This window comes from Pyxicephalus adspersus, chromosome 2 (genome assembly GCF_032062135.1).
Source record: "Pyxicephalus adspersus chromosome 2, UCB_Pads_2.0, whole genome shotgun sequence".
Lineage (NCBI taxonomy): Eukaryota > Metazoa > Chordata > Amphibia > Anura > Pyxicephalidae > Pyxicephalus > Pyxicephalus adspersus.
The window spans coordinates 70,311,903-70,331,905 of NC_092859.1; the positions used below are offsets into that span (position 1 = coordinate 70,311,903).

Sequence of the window (20,003 nt, forward strand, 5' to 3'; positions counted from 1 at the left end):
TCAAAAGAAAACGAAGGACAGGGGTTTTTTTTTTAGGCAAGTGTCAATTGTGTATAATTAGCGTACCTAAAGTATGCAAATAAATTTACAGTGAGTATAACACTCATGGTACATATAAAGTAATGAAAAATACAGTGCATGCTATAGCAGCCCCTAAGGTTGGATCATCAAGGGTCGTGTATAATCTTAACTAGACAATCAGTAGTCTGACTATATAATAGGGTATCATTTAAAAATCTCTACCCCGCCACGTTTCGCCAGTTGGCTTCTTCAGAAGATGAACAGAGAATGTCAAAGCAGCTGTACAATAATATATGAAAATATACATGAGTATGGACAGTTTCAGAGAATCTTTCAAAACATAATCAAGTGATCCTTACGAAAAGGACATGGTGGCGCATGCACTTATGGTGAAATATGTAGTAGTTTTCAATGTTATAGATTTGTGACGTGGGTAGTCATAGTATTTTGGGTAATAAGAGATTGTATATAAGTATGTGAACAAGAGTGTCATTGGTATCTATGGTAAAATATTATAGGGGGTGTATTCCCAAATGGATTTGAAGATAAGGGTAAAAATATATATCAAGTGGCCTATAAAAAGAAGGTATTGATACAAATATAATAAAAGAGTGCTTCTGGATATTGTTATTTTCATGTATTTATATTAGTAAATTTAATTTTAAACATATCACTTACACAACTGTTAGAAAGGGGTTCCTGTCCTTCAGAGATGCTTGAAGGAATGAACTAGCAGTTTTAGTGTCAAAGATCACGTGGGAAATGCTAGTTATGTACGGACAGCCTAGGGTGACAGTTACTTCACTGTCAATCTATAATGAAACACAAAATAACATGCGAAGCGGTATAAAGGTGACTAGTCATAGGTTCCTTTATAATGAAGCCAGAAAGGGTATATATATGTACGGTATTCAATGGGGGTTAAGGATTGCCAGTGGCATTCGTTAAGAGATTATCCAGATGGTGGAAGATATATGTTTAAAATCAAATTTACTCACATATAAATAACTATTTCCAAAAGCACTCTTATTATGTTTGTATCAATACCTTCTTTTTATAGGCCACTCAATATTAATACCCTTATCTTCAAATTCATTTGGTAATACACCCCCTATAATATTTTAACATAGATACCAATGACACTCTTTTCACATACTGATATAAATCTTATAGTAACCAAAATACTATGACTACCCACGTCACATATCTATACCATTGTAAACTACTACATATTTCACCATAAGTGCATGTGCCACCATGTCCTTTTCGTAAGAATCACTTGATTATGTTTTGAAAAATTCTCTCAAACCGTCCATACTCATGTATATATTTTCATATATTATTGTACAGCTGTTTTTGAGTTATACTCACTGTAAATGTATTTGCATACTTGCTTAGGTATGCCAATTATACACAATTGACACGTGTCTAAAGAAAAAACCCTGTCTTTCATTTTCTTTTGAATTATTCCTATTTCATATGGGGTTGGCAGATCTGTAATTATTGGTAGGGCCACACACCTCCTCCTTTATCCTCCACTATTTGGTCATTGGGAGGGTTGTGGATCAGCCAAAGTGCCAAAGTCTGAAAAAGCATAATAGGGCATAAAAGTGCATTTTAAAAAATACTATAAAGAATTGTGCAAGAACTCTCCATGAACTGAAGTCTATCCAAAAAAGGCATTTGTATATTTTTAAATATCTGTGCAATTTCAAATTAACCAGCAGTTATGTATTCAGGCAAAGCCTGCTCTCAGGCAAAAGCTATGTCACTAAGACTGTAAGAGGGTTCGAAAATTCTTAAAGACAATTCCAAACTCCTACATTTGAGCTGTTGTTAACAGTTTTGGCACAATATACAGAAAGGCTGAAATACCAGTTGCAGACACCATTTATTAGGGGTCCTGTAGCCCTGGACACTGAATATACTTAGTCATTACCTGCAAAGAGAACACAGCCCTCCTCAACAAGAGCATAAGCAAGAATTTGTTTTTACTCATACAAATACTGCAAAAAGCAAATAACAAAAGCATGTGATACATTTATCACTCATTCATTAAAGTAGGATTGTACATACCTTGGCACCTTGGCATGCTTAAACAGTTTACATGTCCTGGCAAATGTATGCAACCATGACCTATATTTTAACACTTGAAGCAGATTACAAAGGTTCTCTTTGCTTATGTAGGGTGTAGGTTTGAAAATTTTTGTTGTTTCTGTACTTAGTAAATATACTACCGCCCAATAAAGCTCTAAATGACTAATGAAGCTGCTGTTAACTTCTTCCATAAGGTTGAAAAAAATGTACTAAATTTATTAAACAATAAAATGTATATGACTGATAGTTCTTCATGGGTTAATCTGGTCCACGCACCTTTAACTTCTTCTCTGCCCGAGCTGCCTGCTTACAGATTGGATGCCACACTTCAGAGCCTAAATAACAGAAATATTTCCGCTTAACAATAGTAATGGCAGGTAATTAAAAGCATGCTGGTAACAGGTAAGACTGCAGAAAAAGTAATGACAGCAAAGGAGACCAAGTGGAACCTAGAAGCTGATGAAATAAAAAGCAGAATTAGACAGCGCTTTGTGTGCGCCCCACATTCTGCCCTATGAAAACACATTTCCATAGATCACTGGGAGTTAATGGGATATTCGGTACACACAGCAGTATTTGAAGGTCACCTTCAGCATGATGACGGCTCTCTTGGGAATCCTAGATAATAGCTCTGTCTGAATTCTTTGTGCTACTGGCACACAAGGCGTGATGTGGATTTACATCTCCAAGAAACGGTCAGTATACAGTGCTCAGCAAACATGGGAAATTAAAACTCTTGCTCTGTGATGGTATTTATTGACAAATGTGGATAAGTTAACAATGAAGCCAAAGAGAACTGTGCCCTGAAATATGCTGTTTGGTGTACAGACAGAGCCAGAAGTCTGTTTCCAGGACATTGATGGGAACGTGGGGAGCAGCCAAAGGTGATCAACCCACGCAAGTGTACAGGGAATCCACAATGAAAAGCAGATTTACTGACCTGCAGCAGTTTTTATTGTAGTCTGATCTGTATTTAGTTTTCGTACAATATGATGTATCGCACTTTTCCACTAAAATCAATAAATGCTCTAAAAGTAAATCATTATTAGGTTTTAATAAATTATAGAGACTCTAATAAAGGTAAAGGTTAAAAAACGTACAAAAGAGCTGCAGCAAGTAACAGCTTTAAAAAGGTTTTAAAAATGAGCTGCAGCAGGTTCAGGCACTACTGAAAATATGGCACAATATTCAAATCACGCCAGCAGAGGGCACTAAAATGTCTTTTGCAGTGATCTGTAGGGAGTGAAAATGTGTGATGATGTAATCTTTTAGCTGGTTTATAAATACATTACTGACTGCAGCATGTATTAAACAAATACATATTATACCGTATTGTAATTGAAAAGCCTGTCTGGTGTAATATTTAATACCTATGTTTATATATCATAGGCAATACTAATATTAGCACCAATACAACAGAATTTAGACACAATAAGTAGGTTGTTCAGGTCTGCCAATTAATGAAGTACATTATCAAAATAAAATAAAAATCTATTCAGATATTCACAATGATGCACTGTTTTACTTAACAACAAAAGATATATTTTTACCACCCAGCTAGGCAAGACTATATTGTACTGCTTCCTGCTTCCATAAATTGGTATATTGTTTCATAGGAGGAATTATTTATATAATACCCGTGGTTTAGCACATCCAATTAAATATGCCATTTTTCTTCCCCAATTCTCCCTAATATTATAAAATAAATGTATTTATTTTTTAATTTATTTAGCTTTTTACAATCACTGCCATCTGTAAGTGTAATATAGTAAATTGGTTGGGCATAGACATTTCTTTTAACATTGTTAGACATCAGACTGTATAGTATACAAGGTGGTAAAGGTGTTACAGCATTCATGATAATCAGGACAACTCCCAAGTGGGGCCTCAATAGGATGCAATAAATAAACAGATAGAAGTGCTAGCCCTTCCATAGTCTCCCCAATCATAGTAAACTTTTTGTAAAAGACACAATGGTTGCCATTACCAATCTCTTAGAGAAGATGCTAACTGTCTAGCTAGTACTCAATTGAGTTCACAAAGGTATCAGTCACTAAAGCAAATCTTTGTAATGTATAGAACAATGATGTGCACTTTTCAATGATCACTCAGTGTGAACTATTCCATGACAATCAAGCGTATATCCGCATTGCTGAGGGAGAAGGATTGGAAATGAAACTGGACCCATTTAATAACACCAGCTGCAACTCTTTCTATATTCATACATACTCCTGAGCAGTTGCAAAGAACACACCTCTCTATGCATCACCTGTGCTTGGTCATGTTACTGCATAGTAACCATTTCTGCATTTTTGTGTAGCTCTTCTGTGACTGGCACATCTCTTCTATGCACTTTCTATGTGTTATAGAATGGTAGCAGCTAAGTGGAGGGTGGAAAGGCACAGTGGATCAGCAGAGATTTGTATTAGACCATTAGAATGATTTGAGTGCTAATGTTTGATTTTTAATAATATTAGGAACTACTGTTAAACATTTTTATAACAGGACATGATTTTTTACTGCATACTATTTTTGTATGAGTTCTGTTCTGAATCTGCATCATAGGGTGGTATGGAAAGATGGGGTGTTGGTAGTATAACAACCAGGTTGCGATAGTATAGACATTGTGACAGTGTTCAACAAAGCCCCAGTTACAAATATCCTACCTGTCAGGTACATCTCCTCTCCTTCCGAGAACATCTGCTGACAGCGTACACAGCGGGCACATGTTGGGTGATAGTGTTTTCCTCCTGCCTAAATTAACAGACATTCATTAGCAGTTCCATTACAATAATATTGACATATTTCAGTTCTGCTAACAAAGTACTGAACTCCCTTAAAGTGGAAACTCCAGGCTAAAAACCACAATCAGTGAACTACAAAGAAATGACATTACAAATGTCATAAAATCAGAAATTCTACTTTGTTTTAAATAATTATGCTCTCTTCTCTTATCTCACGTGTAGCCACATTTAGCAAGAATGAGTTAGAATGGTCAGGCTTTGTTTTACAGGGACGATTAACATAAGGATTAGTGTTACAATATGTTTAGTTATAGCATTACAAGGGAGAATTCATGTTAAGAAAGTGTTGCTATGAATGCTAGTTTTAGAGATACTGTATGTGTTACACTGATACTTACTGTGGGGGTTAGGGTTGTAGGTAAGGTTGGGGTTACAGGGAGTGTCAGCCTATAGGTTAGGCTTATAGGGAAGATTAGTGTTAGGTTACAGAGTGGGTTTGACTAAGGGATGCTGGAGGATAGGCATCATTCTCAGCTGCAAGTAGTGCTCCAAACTTCAAATACTGAGCTCTTGGCACTGAAAGTTATCTTGGGCTGATGCCGATCCCCATACTCCCCCTTAATCCTCATGCAGTGTTTGCCGTTAAGGTTTTTTGTTTAAATGTTCCTTTACTTCTTCGTGGGTCAATTTGTGATAGTCACAATCATTTAATATAGAAATGATTGACAAAACATTGATTAAATATATTTAGTAACATTATTACAGACATGCTGTATTATTTTTGCATGACTATAACAAACACAGTCCTTTGAAGCCTTCTCTAAGTAATTGGACAAAGCCAATATATACCTTTGTATATTTCACTAGTAAGGGATGCTTTATGCGCAGTATGAAATTCAAGATTAAAAGAGCTGCTACAGATGTACAAGCTTGTAAGCTATGCATCCGAACACACTGATTCAACTGAAAACATATCTATATGTAATCCTCTAATCACAAATACCTTTTTATGTGATTTCAGAGAGCTGTGTTCTGGTCTAAATTTAATGAACAAGGAATACCAAATAAAATCCTAGAGACTAACTTGTTCTATTAGTAAAAACAAAAGCCAATGAAAAATAAACACACAAAGTCAAGAAATTCAGTAAAATAGGAACAAGCAACAATAAAAACAAAACAAAAAAAAATACAAAGCTTTATCAGTAGACCCACTCAAAGAACAAGGATAATTGTGTATTTTTCTAAAAAATGGTTGATTAATAATTGAGATGAGTTATCCTAAGTGTACGCTCCAGTTAAACTGACTGCCGAGCCTGTTAAGATGCATTTTGGCATTCAGGTGCTCCTAGGCAATAGCAGCATTCCTAAACCTTATTGATAAGCTTAGGCAGTCCTATAAGATGGTTTAAAGGTAAGAATGCAGTTAGACCAGTTTGAATCTATTCTGTTGCTATCCCAAAACATATCCTCCAAGATCTGTGGAAGGATCAAAAAGAGTTGTTTGGTAACAGCAAAGCTAGTGGTTCAAACCAAAGCCATCACTTCAGGTGAAGATCTTCATTTGCACATTACGAACTATGGTGGAAATGTTATGGTATGGGGCTGCTTCTAAGGCACTCATGAGTCAGCTATGAATTTTACATTACATAAGGTGAGGTCATCTGTCTGAAAGTTGATCTGAAATGGACCATTTACCATGATAATGATCCAAAACACACTAGCAAACTATGTAATGGTTAAAATGTTGAGCTTGGACCGACCAAGTCCTAATTTTGTGATACCACTGAAATGTTGTGGGGATTTGGAAGGGGCAGACTGTGGAACCCACATACATCTTGCAACGAAAAGAATAGTGCATAAAAGAATGGTCAAAACTTTCATTGAGCCAAAGTCAGAAACTGGTAGGCAGTTATGCATGAAAAATCAAAAGTGGTCAAAGCTTTTTTTGTGGCCACAGTACATTAACATACCAGTGATGTTTTTGCTTAATACATACATACATTTTACGTATGTATGAAGACACATACAACACATTTTCTATTATATTTGTTAAAGTCTATTACCCCAACAGAAATAATGTTTGCTTACAAAAAAAATGTTTAAAAAGTCAACTATTTCCATGGTGTGTACTTTTACTTATTTTTACACACTGTTGTTTGTTTTCACCTGAACTTGTTGTAAGTGAGCATGTCTATGTCCTATAAGCATGTGCTATAACTATTTACAGTGGTAACTAATAACTTGGCAAATGTTTTCCAGAACATGACTGCAAGACAACTACTTGTAGTGCCAGATTCTTCCTGTGTTGCCAAGGTATCTTATCCAACTTATGTGTAAAAGATTCAAAATTTTAACGAAAAAAGAATTGTGTTCAAAAACACATGTAACGTAGCTATTTACAAAATGTCATTATTTTTTTGATTGTAACCCTGTGTGAGCATTAACTAAAGGCACTCTGTGCTTAAACAGGGCTTTATTATTGTGCATGAAATGAAAGGGCAATGATGCATAGGCGAGTATGTAAAATAAAGTGAACCTGACGCTGTTCAGTTGCATTGCATGATAGCTCCCATGTACATGTCAACTGTGTATTTAACCTTTTGCCTCATGTTCAGCTATAAAACTACCTTGTAGTTGAAATGTGGGGCTGGAAATGTTAGTCTATTATATTGATCCTCAGGTTTCAATACCTTCTGCAACACTAAACTCGTATGCAGATCAAGAGAGACACAAAAGTCAGAACTCCTTTTATGCCTTCACAATCTGGGTTGGGGGAAGGGAAGGGAGGGTCAATAAAATATCTATTCGGCAAAGGCATTCCCTGTGTTTCTGTAATATAAAATTCTAGACTTTGGAATTAGATACCGTTTATTAATTTGTTTCCCAAGACGTATTGTGTGATTTTGGTGGTAGGCATCAGGAACTGTAACACGTTTTTACACAAAAGTTTAGGTTTTCTTATAATTTATTTGACTTGCTGTGAGATTCACCCGCGTGTATTGTGGGTGACTTCCCAGAAAAGTCACATAAGTTAAGGTCACAATGGCAATCTGCCTCCGGGAGCTGAAGAGCTAAAGTGCTTTATTTCCACTCCATTGGCTCAGTACTATCCAGGCAGATCTCGCTGAGGTGTGCTGGGAAGCTGCTGACATGAAAGACATACGGGCAGACAACGGAAACTGTAGCAAGCTGAGCAAACAGCAGAAAGAAGAATGGCATTGTAATGTACAGCACTACATGAGGAGGATAATAGCAGTGAAAATGATATACATATCAGGAGACAGCAAACTGAAAACTGACAATGCTGGAAATGGCAACTACCTAACAGGACACCACTGTCTCTAAATTCACTTCAATAATAGACTTGATTACTCTCTCTCAGCCATGAAATACATGCAGGCTTAGTTTATCCCATTGCTTCTTCATATCTAAAGATGTGACAAACTCAAGTGTTACTTTATTCATTAAGTAACTAAGCAAAGCCATAAAACCATTCACTTATGCTGGGTCTAAATGAAGTTTTTACCCAGCATTTAACCTGAGGCTTTAAAAGTCAAAAGTTTGAAACTTCTATGCATTACAATGGGCTAATCTACACCAGGATGTTTCCTTGAGGTACGTTTTTGAGCATTATAGATAACATTCCTTGCAACATTTTAAAAATTAAAATGCAGTGTTAACGCAGGTTATTGCAGGTAAATGCGTCCATTGATTTCAATGGGGGCATTTTCCCGCTTTTGTAAATGCTTGAAATGTAAACGTGGTAAAAACGATGAAAAACACAAGAAAATGCGGCTTAGCCGTTTTCCAGCGGCTTAAAAGCAAGCTTTAAAATGCTAGTAAAAGTGCAAAAAAACGCATATAAACACAGTACAAATGTGTACATGCGTTTTTAAAACCATCCATGTAGACCCAGCCTTTAAGATAAAAGCAGTTTCAGTACATTGCAGTTTTTACTAGCACAGTTTTGCATTATTTGTTTTCTGCATTGATATCTTGCTACTCATGATCCCGGTGTGGATCAAGCAGTGTTGGTAGCGCCAGGCTCCCTTTAAAACTAGATATAGTCTTTTAAGGGTTTATTTAGTGTTCGGTTAGGGCTAAGATTAAGGACCGCATTTTGGTTATGCATTAAAGGAAACCTTTCTAACAGTAATATAGTATGATTTTTTTTTAATAAGGTTACTAGCCAGACAAAATGATTTTCGCCTGACTGTTATGATAAAGGGTTAGCTAAAAATTTATGGTAGGAATATTGATTAAAGACAAAAATATGAAAATAACAAAAAAAAAATAAAACCAACAGTTTATTGCATATTTAACTTCAATGCAAATCCACAGATTTATGCTTCTTGATGTCCTCAGTCTGATGGCCAGCATCATTCAACCCACTTCCTCTGAGTCCAGGTCATCCTGTACCATTTGTTACTAAACAGTAATAGAAGAAGCAGCACAGAAATGAGCTCATCCTTTTCCGTGCTTTCTCTTATCAGAATGCAAACTGATTGGTTTTCCCCTAATAATGACTACAGAGCTGTATTAATATATGTCTTTTATATCTGTCTTAAGTCTAGTAGTTGGGTAACAGTTAAACAATATGCTTCGGATTAAGAATCAGGGTGCAAGGTAGACAAGCATTGGTTGAGGACAGTGATATTAGGCAAACTACATATTAAAAATGTTCTCTGTACAAAAAGCCCTGGGCCAGGACAGAATGTTACCAAAGCAGTATTTTGGGCGTTACACCTGCAGTACAGTGCAGCATGGTAAATCATGTGAAACTGGGGTATCTCTAATAAGAGGTTTACCAGGCAATCCTAGCAGGCAAGCAATCCTGTAACTAGACTAAAATGTCCAAGCAACATCATCCTGTAAAAGTGGATGCTGAGTATTTAGTTGTCCGGCAGGCATAAAGTCAATTTTTCTTTCTTCCAGTGCTAAGAGCATCACTGCTTTAGGCAGATTGTAAACATAGTGAAGAATGAACTTATCTCACAAATGACAGTGCTATGACAGTACAATCCACAAATTTCACACTTGCAATCCTGTTCTTGGCCAATCATCTTTTGCCAGTGTCAAGAATAAAAGGCCCTGTTCATTTTAAATACACATACAATGTTTTTTATTGTTCCTCACAAGAATAGGTAGTTCAGGGAATGCTGAGAGGAATAAAATGTTCTTCATAGATCTGGAACCATAAAACATGATGTTTGGAGGTCTATAAAACTAAAAAGTAAGTCTACATAGAAATCAGACAACACATTCGATCATTATTAGGGCAATCAAAATGACACAAGAGTAAGGCTGGCACACATGTGCAGTATCATTTGAATGTGACTATGGCTTAAAAGGTAAGGAAACTTTAAAACACAGTTCTGGTATAGTTATAGCTGTGCATGTGTTAGAATGTCTAGCAGTGTGTAGAGTGTTCACTAATGTGGGTAAGATATGGCTTTATGGTTTTTGCAAGGATATGCGCCCTTGGGATTCCAAAATTTAGATAGGTGGGAAAATTGATTATTTATTGATATCAGGCAAATAAAAGATGTTAAAGGACAATACTTTGATTTGATATGATTAAAACATTTTCAGGGTTTGCCATTAGATAAATAAATTTTCAACAATGAAAAGGAAAAAGTCTGATGCGTTCCACTGAAGGGATGTCAGAACATTTTAAAGTATTAAACAAGTGAATAACCTTGAAATATGACAGTTCATTTAAAAACATATGACAAGTGTTCTTCCCTTGCTTTGATCAGGTATTCTAGAAGGTCCAGCTGCACTAAATTGCTAGATTTGGCTTGTCATAAAAAAAAGCATACCTCCAAGACTCTGCCACTGATGTATTTGTTGCAAGTCTCACACTTAATTCCAAACTGAGCATGGTAGTCTGTCTCACAGTAAGGCACGCCATCTCTGGAAAGTGAAAAGGAGATCATAAATTTTGTTTTTTTCATGGGTGATACATACATCTCTTAGCAAAGACCCAAAAAGAGGAAAACTAAATTATTACTATAACTAATTTATATAGTCACAATTAAGTACAACAAAGCACTGCATGATTACAGGAACTCAAAAACACTAGTGACATTAAAGGGTGTGTATGTTGTTCTGTATAAATGTCATTTTTATGTTCTAGACCAGAACACACACATACAGGCCTGATTTTGGTACAAACTGAGTAATTTTCTTACTTTTTATATATCATTTCATATCCTAATTCTTTTCTTTTATTCTTTATTTTACGAAATACCAAAAATATGTGCAAACCCTGACCCTCAAGAACTGGATTTAAGAACACCTGTGATGTTACTTTAACAGGTTTTAACACTGAGAGGTGTGGCAAACACAATATGGTCTGTAAAAATGTTTTTGTTAACTACAAGAAAGCTTTTAGCATTACCCTAACAGATAAGTAATTTGAGGATGTTGGGAATACTACAGAAGCCTTCGGATACAGTATGGTTGTAGTAAATATACAAGGATAAAGAACAATTGGTATAGTTGGTGGTAAATTGATGGCTCCATCTAAAGTAAAGGTAAGAGCTAGGGGTGCATCACTTTATATCTTGATGCTGGCAGTTGCACTTAGAACAGCTGATATGAATGGTAATATCACACTTCAAATGAATTAGGTGTTAGCATATCTAGTGAATATACCGAAAAATTAGAGAATAATGAGAGAAAAAAAATCAGAGATGGAGGCTGTGACAAACTAGTACTAAATCATAAAAAATGAAATATTTGAGTATAGATAAAGGTCTCAAGAAAGTCAACAATAGGAGGATGGTAAAACATTTAAATATTTGGGATCAAAAGTTAACATAACTATTGAAGAAATTAAAACTAGGACAAAGAAGAAAGAAAAAGAAAGAATCGGTTCACTTACAAAAACTTCTCAGTTTCACTTTTCTCCCCAAAATCTATCTAGCTATCTACATATGACTGATAATGACTGAATGTTTTTTTGTAATCCCTTTCAGTGACAGTAGAACAAGGGATCTCTGCACACACCTGATCAGTTCTATGGAAAAATGAGGCACCTGTTGTGTCCCCCACCATGGGAAATTACAGAGGTTGTCTCCAGTAGGTCATTTATCGATCTGCCATGGAGGATCACTAAATATCAGGGGGCCACTGTAAACACACTAGATTTTCTCCCAAGTAATTCACCTTGGGGACAGTTATCTAGCGTGTGTATATAGCTCAAGACTAGGCTAAGAAAATGCATCTTTTATCAGGCATTATGTTGTGAAACATTGACTCAGCAAGATGTAGGTAGACCGACAAATGTGGGACCCAAAAAGACGTATGGATGAAAAAACAGTAAGAAGAACTATACATTAGAGGATAAAAAATATACAGTAGTTCATTTTATAAATACCCAGAGGGTAAGATGAATTGGATGTGTCTTCAAAACAGGTAATGACAGACACATCACCTAGCTGTTTGATTGGCATTAGCAACACAAGATCCAGAGGTAGACCAAGTAAATGATGGAAGAATGATACAGAAGATGACCATAAAAGACTTGAAGTGAAAAAAAAAACAGAGATGATATCCAACAGTCTGAATAAGAACTGGAACTGAAGAAATTGCAGATTGTCAGAGGAATACCAATAATACTCGTCATTGCACACCACAACACTGCACATGCACATTTTTTTTTAATTTCTAATCTCAATAAAGGAAAAAATAAGTCCTGCTCTTTCTAAATGCAGGACAATTATATCATTACTATCTGTGCATGGTTGTGGGCTAAGATCAGATACGCTACAGAACAGGGCATATGAGCATTAAGGACGTTAAGAAATATATTGCATAAAAAATTATTAGTAGGACATAATATAATGTATATTGTGGATATATTAAGCTCTTCAAGAAAAATTAATTTTTTGCACATAAAAAAAAAAAAGAGAATTTATATGTACCATTATCAGTCAGCAGATAGAGCTCTCATATGAGACTCATCCATATCATCACTACTTTTTGTGGGCTGCATACAAAGTTTCAGTTAGAGAGTTACAGTCTAGTTATTGTTGTACACTGAAACTGTGCTTTCAGACACCTGTGTAAGGGGTTCACTCAGTAATAAACTTTTATTTTTTATATATGCAATAAAAATTTAGCTATAGATTACAGGCATAACATTGTAATTTAACTGCAGGATCCAGGATAGGACAAAAAAATCATATGTTTAGCCCAGATTAAAGAAAAACTGTCCTTTTGTCAATTCTGGTTCTCTTTAAAAAACAACCTTCTACATTCCTCACATTCTCCTGACACTGCATTGGAGACCTCAGTAAATACTTCCAGGAACTGAGAGCATAAGACTTCGTGGATTCAGTGTTTGGGCTCAACCAACCAATTCCCATGCCCAAACACTTTCAAATGGAGGTAGGAAGAAACCCATTAACACTCTTTTAAGAGTGCCTGTCTTTTATCAATATCATATGCAATCTATCATTGCTGGCTTCCTTCAACAAATCATAAATAATAATTTACTCCCCAATTCTGCACATTTTCTCCACATCAGTGGTTCCCTTTTCAATCAATAGTGGGTCCCCTTTTTATGACAGTAATAAGTGACATGCCATTATGAGTTAGGAAAAGAAAACAAAATTTTAGCAGTTAATGAACATATACTATTCTGAAAAATCATTCGGAATTCTTCTTGAAAAGTGAACATATTGTTAAGAATTAAAATCAGATTTTAAATTTACTTTTGATCTTTTTTGTCAGCAGCTAAAATGTGTTTAAAATTACCATTGAGGCATGTCAAGAAAAGAACTGTTGAAAATAAAAAAAAAAATCCCAGACTCCAATACAGTTCTGCTTCAGGCGTGGAAGCAATGGAGCCAAATATATACAGTAAGCACCCCTAATAAACATTATCGGATTAGTTCACTCCCAAATCCCAATAAAACGATGACAAATGTGTTCCTGTTTATTTACAGCCATCTTTTCAAGTAATTATCCTTTCCATAGCCCAGAAAAGAGGCTCTAGCACACAGTCTTAATGATGCAACTGACTGTCTTACATACATTTTGATCTGGTTATATTTGCTTTCCAATAGCCAAATACACAAACACTGGCTCCATCAACAGCATTTGACTGAGTGTGACTAATGTTTTGACATATGGGCTACTCACACTCGCTCCCAGCGCTCATCAATTTGTCACTCAGCCCCTGCACATACCATGTCATGTATACTCACTTGCTGATGTATTCTCCGGTTAGGATGATGCCGCACGTCTGACACTTAAAGCAGCTGACGTGCCACTGTTTTTCCAGAGCCAGTAATGACTGTCCATGTTTAATCTCCTCCTTGCAGCCCGCACAGTCTGAGTAATAAAAGTGAATAGGGTCATTACATAACTGTCCCTTCACAGCATCAAGCTCCAAGGTGCATAAAAGAGAACAGCTTTGATTAATGTGAAGCACCTTCAACTACTGTATCATGCAAGTTTTAATTCTTAACATTTGTAAACCCATCACTGCTTTTGTTAAAAGACGCAGAATTGTGGGTGCTGGGGAACCTTTGACAATGATGTATTATTCCTACACTCTTTGCTTCTATTTGGAGCTGCAATGTGACACTGTTGTATGATAATAAATGATTCAGAAAAAAGCCTTCCCTGTTCGGCATAGTAAAGTTTTGCCCTGAACTAAATGCAGTGTGTGGATGTAGATGTGGATAACAGGCACGCTATTGGAGCCAATGTGTATTATAGACAGTGAAGTTAAATTATCAGTGAATACACATACAATATAGAGTATACAGCTGCCACCTCCGCAGGACTATCAGTGTAGACCAGATTTGTATTAGGTCATGCACTCACTAACCGTATGACCACCATACACTGGTAAAGGTAAAGCATGGAAAACTTAGGCACCACTAGTAAAAATCTTCTTTTGTCCTTAAAAAGTAGCAGTAAAACTAACATCTTGTATTAGCAGTGGGAATTTTACTTTTTTAAACCGAAAATCTACCGCAAGGCACCCAATAATATTTTTGTATAGTTTGCGTTTAAAAAATACCACTCTTTTGTCATATTTTTGCAGGAAGACAGGTGTCAGCAGAAATCTGACCATGACTGTCTTAGCATGGCTTCCTTTATCGTTTAAGCAAGAAAAAAAAGACGCAAATTGCCTATGAAGATGGAGCTGCTTCCATTGTAGAGTGGTCAGTATAAAATAGGATAGGAATATTTCTAAAGGACACTACAAATAACTATTATGAGACATGAAGGAAGCAGTCCCCAATTTTACTTTGGTAAACCCCAACTAAAAAAAGGGGTTTACATACAATTGTAAGATCAATCACTAAAAATTAAAAATCCAACTTCATGTTGTAGTTAGACATTATGGAGATCCAGTTGACAAATATTTAGGACTGTTTTGGCTACTGTAAATTAGCAAAAGGTACATTTAAAACAATTCCAACAGGCTATGCCACAAGACTGCTTTGTTAAATACTGCAGTGGAATCCCCATTTTGATGTAAAATATGATTTTTTATATCTACTGTGGAAAAAAAACAACTTTTATGATGAGATAATGAAATCTTATTTTTCCTTTCAAAGTGTGCTTACTGCCCCAGGTTTTCTGTCTCCAATCTCAAGAAGGCAATGAGAAATTCTTTAAAACTGGCAGCCAATAAATTCTTAGAGATCAGTATACCTATATTAGATTTCTGCTACTGTTATAATTGACACATTAAATAAACTTAGTATTAAAAGCAAATCTAAATTGAGGAATCCAGAATTAATTTTGCATCCTATACAAAAAGGAAAATTACAAAATAGATATTATTGGAAAAATGTAGCACTTGGTTTCTTCTTTTTGAGTTTGAATTGGCATCAACAAGAGCAATTATACTGTACTGCATGATACATTTAGAGCCAATCAAGTCTTTGATGCAGGTTGGGTAAATTCTGCAAGGTTTAGTATGTCTTAGGAGTGAAGTGAGCATGGTCTGTTCCAAAAAAGGTCTACATTTAGTTTCTCCAGTTTGCATAGAGACGATTAAGGATATTTTTATCTGCATCTATATCTATCTGCAATGTATTCAATTTCATTAGCACGCTCAGAAGTATAGAAGGAGCTTTGTTATAATATATAGTCTCATTATTAGATGTAGACTAAGGTTGTTTAGACCCAAATGTAAGATGTGACATGAGACTGCTACTTTTTAATACTATATGGTACTGAATCTGACACTATCTGAATCTGAAGCTATGAAAAAAATGTTCATTTTCTCAGAATATAAAAAATAAATTGATTGATTGATTTAGGCAACGGTTTTTTTTCTCTCCAATTACAACAGTCAGATAGGAGAAAGATGGTTGCCATTGGTTCTTGCACTTGTTTTCTCCATCCTGTAGAGAGACCGGTGTCAGGGCACTCCTATGACATGTAACAGAAGTCCAATGGATTTTTTTCTCAATGCCAACAGCTGTATACAATGTTAAATATGTCCAGAAATACAGTGATGAAGGTAGAGATTGAGAAAACATGATTTTCCTTAGATTTATGTGTCTTGCATTTCTCTAAGGCACAATCCTGAGCTGTCAATAGTTCTATCCTGTAACACTTGCTGACAGGACAGGAATAAAGGATTCTGCTCTTGGAATGTAAGTTTAGCAGAGTGCCTTTATCATCTATTGTTCCACAAAATGACATGACAAGGGCAGGGGAGGGAGCAGACAATGGAGTGAAATGCAATACCAAAGAAATGAAAATATGCATTTAATCCTCCCTATTGTAAGCCAGAATGTGTAAAGATTTCCAAAATACTGTTTTCAGTAACATATTGCTGTGTTTTTAGAAACTGTTCCTTTCTGAAAAGCAGATTAGATATATTGTGTATATTTGGATAAGCATTGTGTAAACAATGCTTTGAAATAGTTTATACCATGTCTATTAACCCTTTTATGGTGAACTTGTCAGAAGAAAGGTAGTGGCTGCTGTCCGTGGTGCTGATCCCTTGCTAATATAATCATGGCTGGCCAGTAAACACCTAGATCATTTACGTATTATAGGTCCTAAGTTAAACTTGTCTATTTGTGCAGGATCAGATGACGATCAGAGGACGATTCATACATATTTCCCCAAAATTAACCATCTGCCACGAACTATTGCCATACAACATGTTGTTGAACATGTTTTCGTAAACATCTAATAGAATATCATTTAGACCTAATTTTGCTGTTCAGATTATTAATTCTGTGTGCAGGACTGACCCAATCATCTAATATTCTATTCAGTTCAGCATATGAACAGCATTTGCTATCATACTTACGGCTTGGTCCATGGATCTTGATTGGCTTATCAGAGACTAAAGCCTGGGAACAGTTCTGGCAAATACAGTCTTTCCCTCTAAATGTCACTTTGTCTCCAATTGGAAATGGTTTTCTTAGAAAGACAAAAAAAGCAAATTCATGAAAATTTGTTTCAAATGTTTCAAGAAAGCAATACACACAGCAAGATTTGGTAGTTGCCACTGCCCAACTTACCTTTTGAAAATGCACATTTCCTGGCCTTTCTACTGATCTAAAGATTGTAGCCTTTTCTGAGTTTGTAAGAATTTTCTTGTGTATTGAAATCAGAGGATAATGAGTATAATGTTTTCACATACAGCCACGTACATTGTTTAGAAACTGCTTCCCTTTAGTACTAGGCGAGATTTGACATACTGCATCACCACTTGGCTACTAGGGGTTTCAGAAACAAGAACGCTCTGTGGCCATAAGAGAGCAGTGAGCTGAACAAAGTAGTAAACATCACTTCTGCATAAAAGTTTGGAACAAACAAAGTCCACAAATCTCAGGAAAAAAAATGTTCTTGTAGCCAATAAAGCCAATACAATAAAGTGGTAATTAGAGGAATGACAATTGTATATGATGATGTGTTATGTATGTTTAGGTATAAAGAAACCCATAACCTTTTTGCTATATTGATCTATCACACATGTAATCTTAAACATTAAAGCAAAAACATCCCCATTTATTCAATATGACAGTCTAAAATGGGTTGTAGAAAATACATTCTTCCTGATAAATGTAGCTAAGTACTTTCGCCTTACCTGGATCACTTTATCCAAGTGACAATATTTATGCTAATGATAGACAAGAGGTCAGTGTCATTTACAAGCTCTAGTTCAGTTCTTCCAGAGTGTTTGACACTGCCAGCAGGGTTTAGACAGCTGAAAACTGTTTCATAGGCTTTACTGGGTTTTGATTTCTTTCTTGGGAGTAAAGTGTATGCACAGCTGTTATGCAGAACAACTTAAAATAGAAAGAGCACAGCTGCATTCCCAGCCTCACCCCATTCTGTCTTTCAGCACTTGCTGCACTAGAGTCATGTGAAAATCATTTGGTTAACTCTTTATCTACATTATATGGCTACCTGGTCAGTATTCAATTGCAAACAATTCAATAGGAAGAACTTTCACTCCAGTGTTATACATCACATATCCACTTATCATATTGAATGCAGGATATTGTCTGGTAAGGTCTTTGTATTGACAATATGTCTACAATACATATTAGTTAGGGCCGCAGATATCTACAGCACCATGACTTCATTTGCTAACTACTACTGAAGCCAACGCTGGCATGCAGTTAGGGAGGCAGCTGCCAGCTACTTCATTCACTAAGTATAAGTTGATCCATGGAAATCTCTCCACTGAACATGTTATATGCGGCTTAATCTTGTACGAAAGATTCCATGCCACAATGCTACCAGTGTTGATAGCGGACAGATTCCAACTCATATTACTGTTCTACAACACATTCAGATGGCAAAATGTTGTCAATCCTCCCTCTGAGCATATCTTCATTTTATACCCTAGTTGGAAAGCCCTTACTTTCTATACATAGGCGAATCATCAAGGGTGTAAAGAAGGCCTCAAAAGACATTGTCTACTCTGCAACTAATAAACATGATTCAGATAAATAGACCCAAACTTATAATTTCGGAGTTTGGATGACACAATTTTAAAAGATGTTATTAATATGTTAGATACTGTACTTAAAACTATTAAGATTACCTGCACATACTGCACACAAAACATTTCGGATGATATGTCCGTCCAAGAGCTGAAATAACTTCCCCTGTTATAAAATCTCGACAGCTATCACATCGAGTTCCATAGTGCTGCTGGTAATCTCGTGTACATATGTATTCTCCATTCTTAAAGAAGAAGCCAGACTTAGCCAGGTCACATCCACAAACTGTAGTAAAGAAAAAAGAAGCCACTTTCAGTTCATGAACCTGTAAACCTGTGACCCAGATTTAAAAAAAAGCCATTTCAATGCTGACATCATACCTGTCTAATAAACATAACTTTTTCAGACTTTATAAACATAACTTTACTTTTTTGCCAATCATTGGCAAAAACAATCATTTACTTTTTCCCCAAATCATAATTTACTTCCAGGAAATGATTTATCTGCATCTTTAGCATACATGAAAAATGCACGATGTATTGATCATGCCGGCTAGACTAATGCAGTAGCACTATTACAATCAAAACAGTGAACTGCTGATTGATTTCAGTGCCCAAGTAGATGTTTATAGGGGAAGGAACATTATACTAATACTAAATAATGACAATTTGTCCACATTACATTAACATTTCATTGTTTTGGTAGAGGCACTAAAAATGACCACAAATAATGATCCTGGATGATCTATAAAAACAGAACAAAACATACGTATTTTAATATACATAATATATGGGTATTCTGTGTGTTTTACAATACTATTTGAAAGGAATTTTCAATTTTTTTAAAATATATACCTAATCTGAAATATACTTTTAATTAAGCCAATTACGAAGTATGGACATGTCAGTCACCAGTGTATGAGAGATAACATCATGATTAGTGGGGGTTTTTGCTATTAGCTGATGGACAAACCCATTTCATTATATATTCACTGGGAGCCACCTTTGTTGCCTGATGCCAATTCCCACAAATAATGGATACACCTTTGTCTGCTGATGGCACACAGAGATATTATGCAGGCATGGATGTCAACCATTCCCCAACTTTGCAAACTCTCACTGGAGATCCTACTTGTCTCAAGTACCTGGGGAAACTGGATGCCAGTAGACCACTGAATCCGAATGCCACA

At 35.8% G+C, this 20,003-nt stretch overlaps 1 protein-coding gene across 4 annotated transcripts in view; it reads right to left on the reverse strand.

The window, feature by feature from the left end:
* The window catches only part of ABLIM3 (actin binding LIM protein family member 3), a 142,699-nt gene that overhangs the window by 29,519 nt on the left and 93,177 nt on the right, over positions 1–20,003 (reverse strand). For all 4 annotated transcript variants that reach the window (XM_072400965.1, XM_072400964.1, XM_072400963.1 and 1 more), the window contains exons 3-8: positions 18,916–19,099; positions 17,167–17,279; positions 14,081–14,207; positions 10,685–10,778; positions 4,785–4,872; positions 2,395–2,453 (exon numbers count right to left, since the gene is read on the reverse strand). In XM_072400965.1, the coding sequence (XP_072257066.1) occupies positions 2,395–2,453; positions 4,785–4,872; positions 10,685–10,778; positions 14,081–14,207; positions 17,167–17,279; positions 18,916–19,099 (665 nt within the window). The remainder of the gene's footprint in view (positions 1–2,394; positions 2,454–4,784; positions 4,873–10,684; positions 10,779–14,080; positions 14,208–17,166; positions 17,280–18,915; positions 19,100–20,003) is intronic.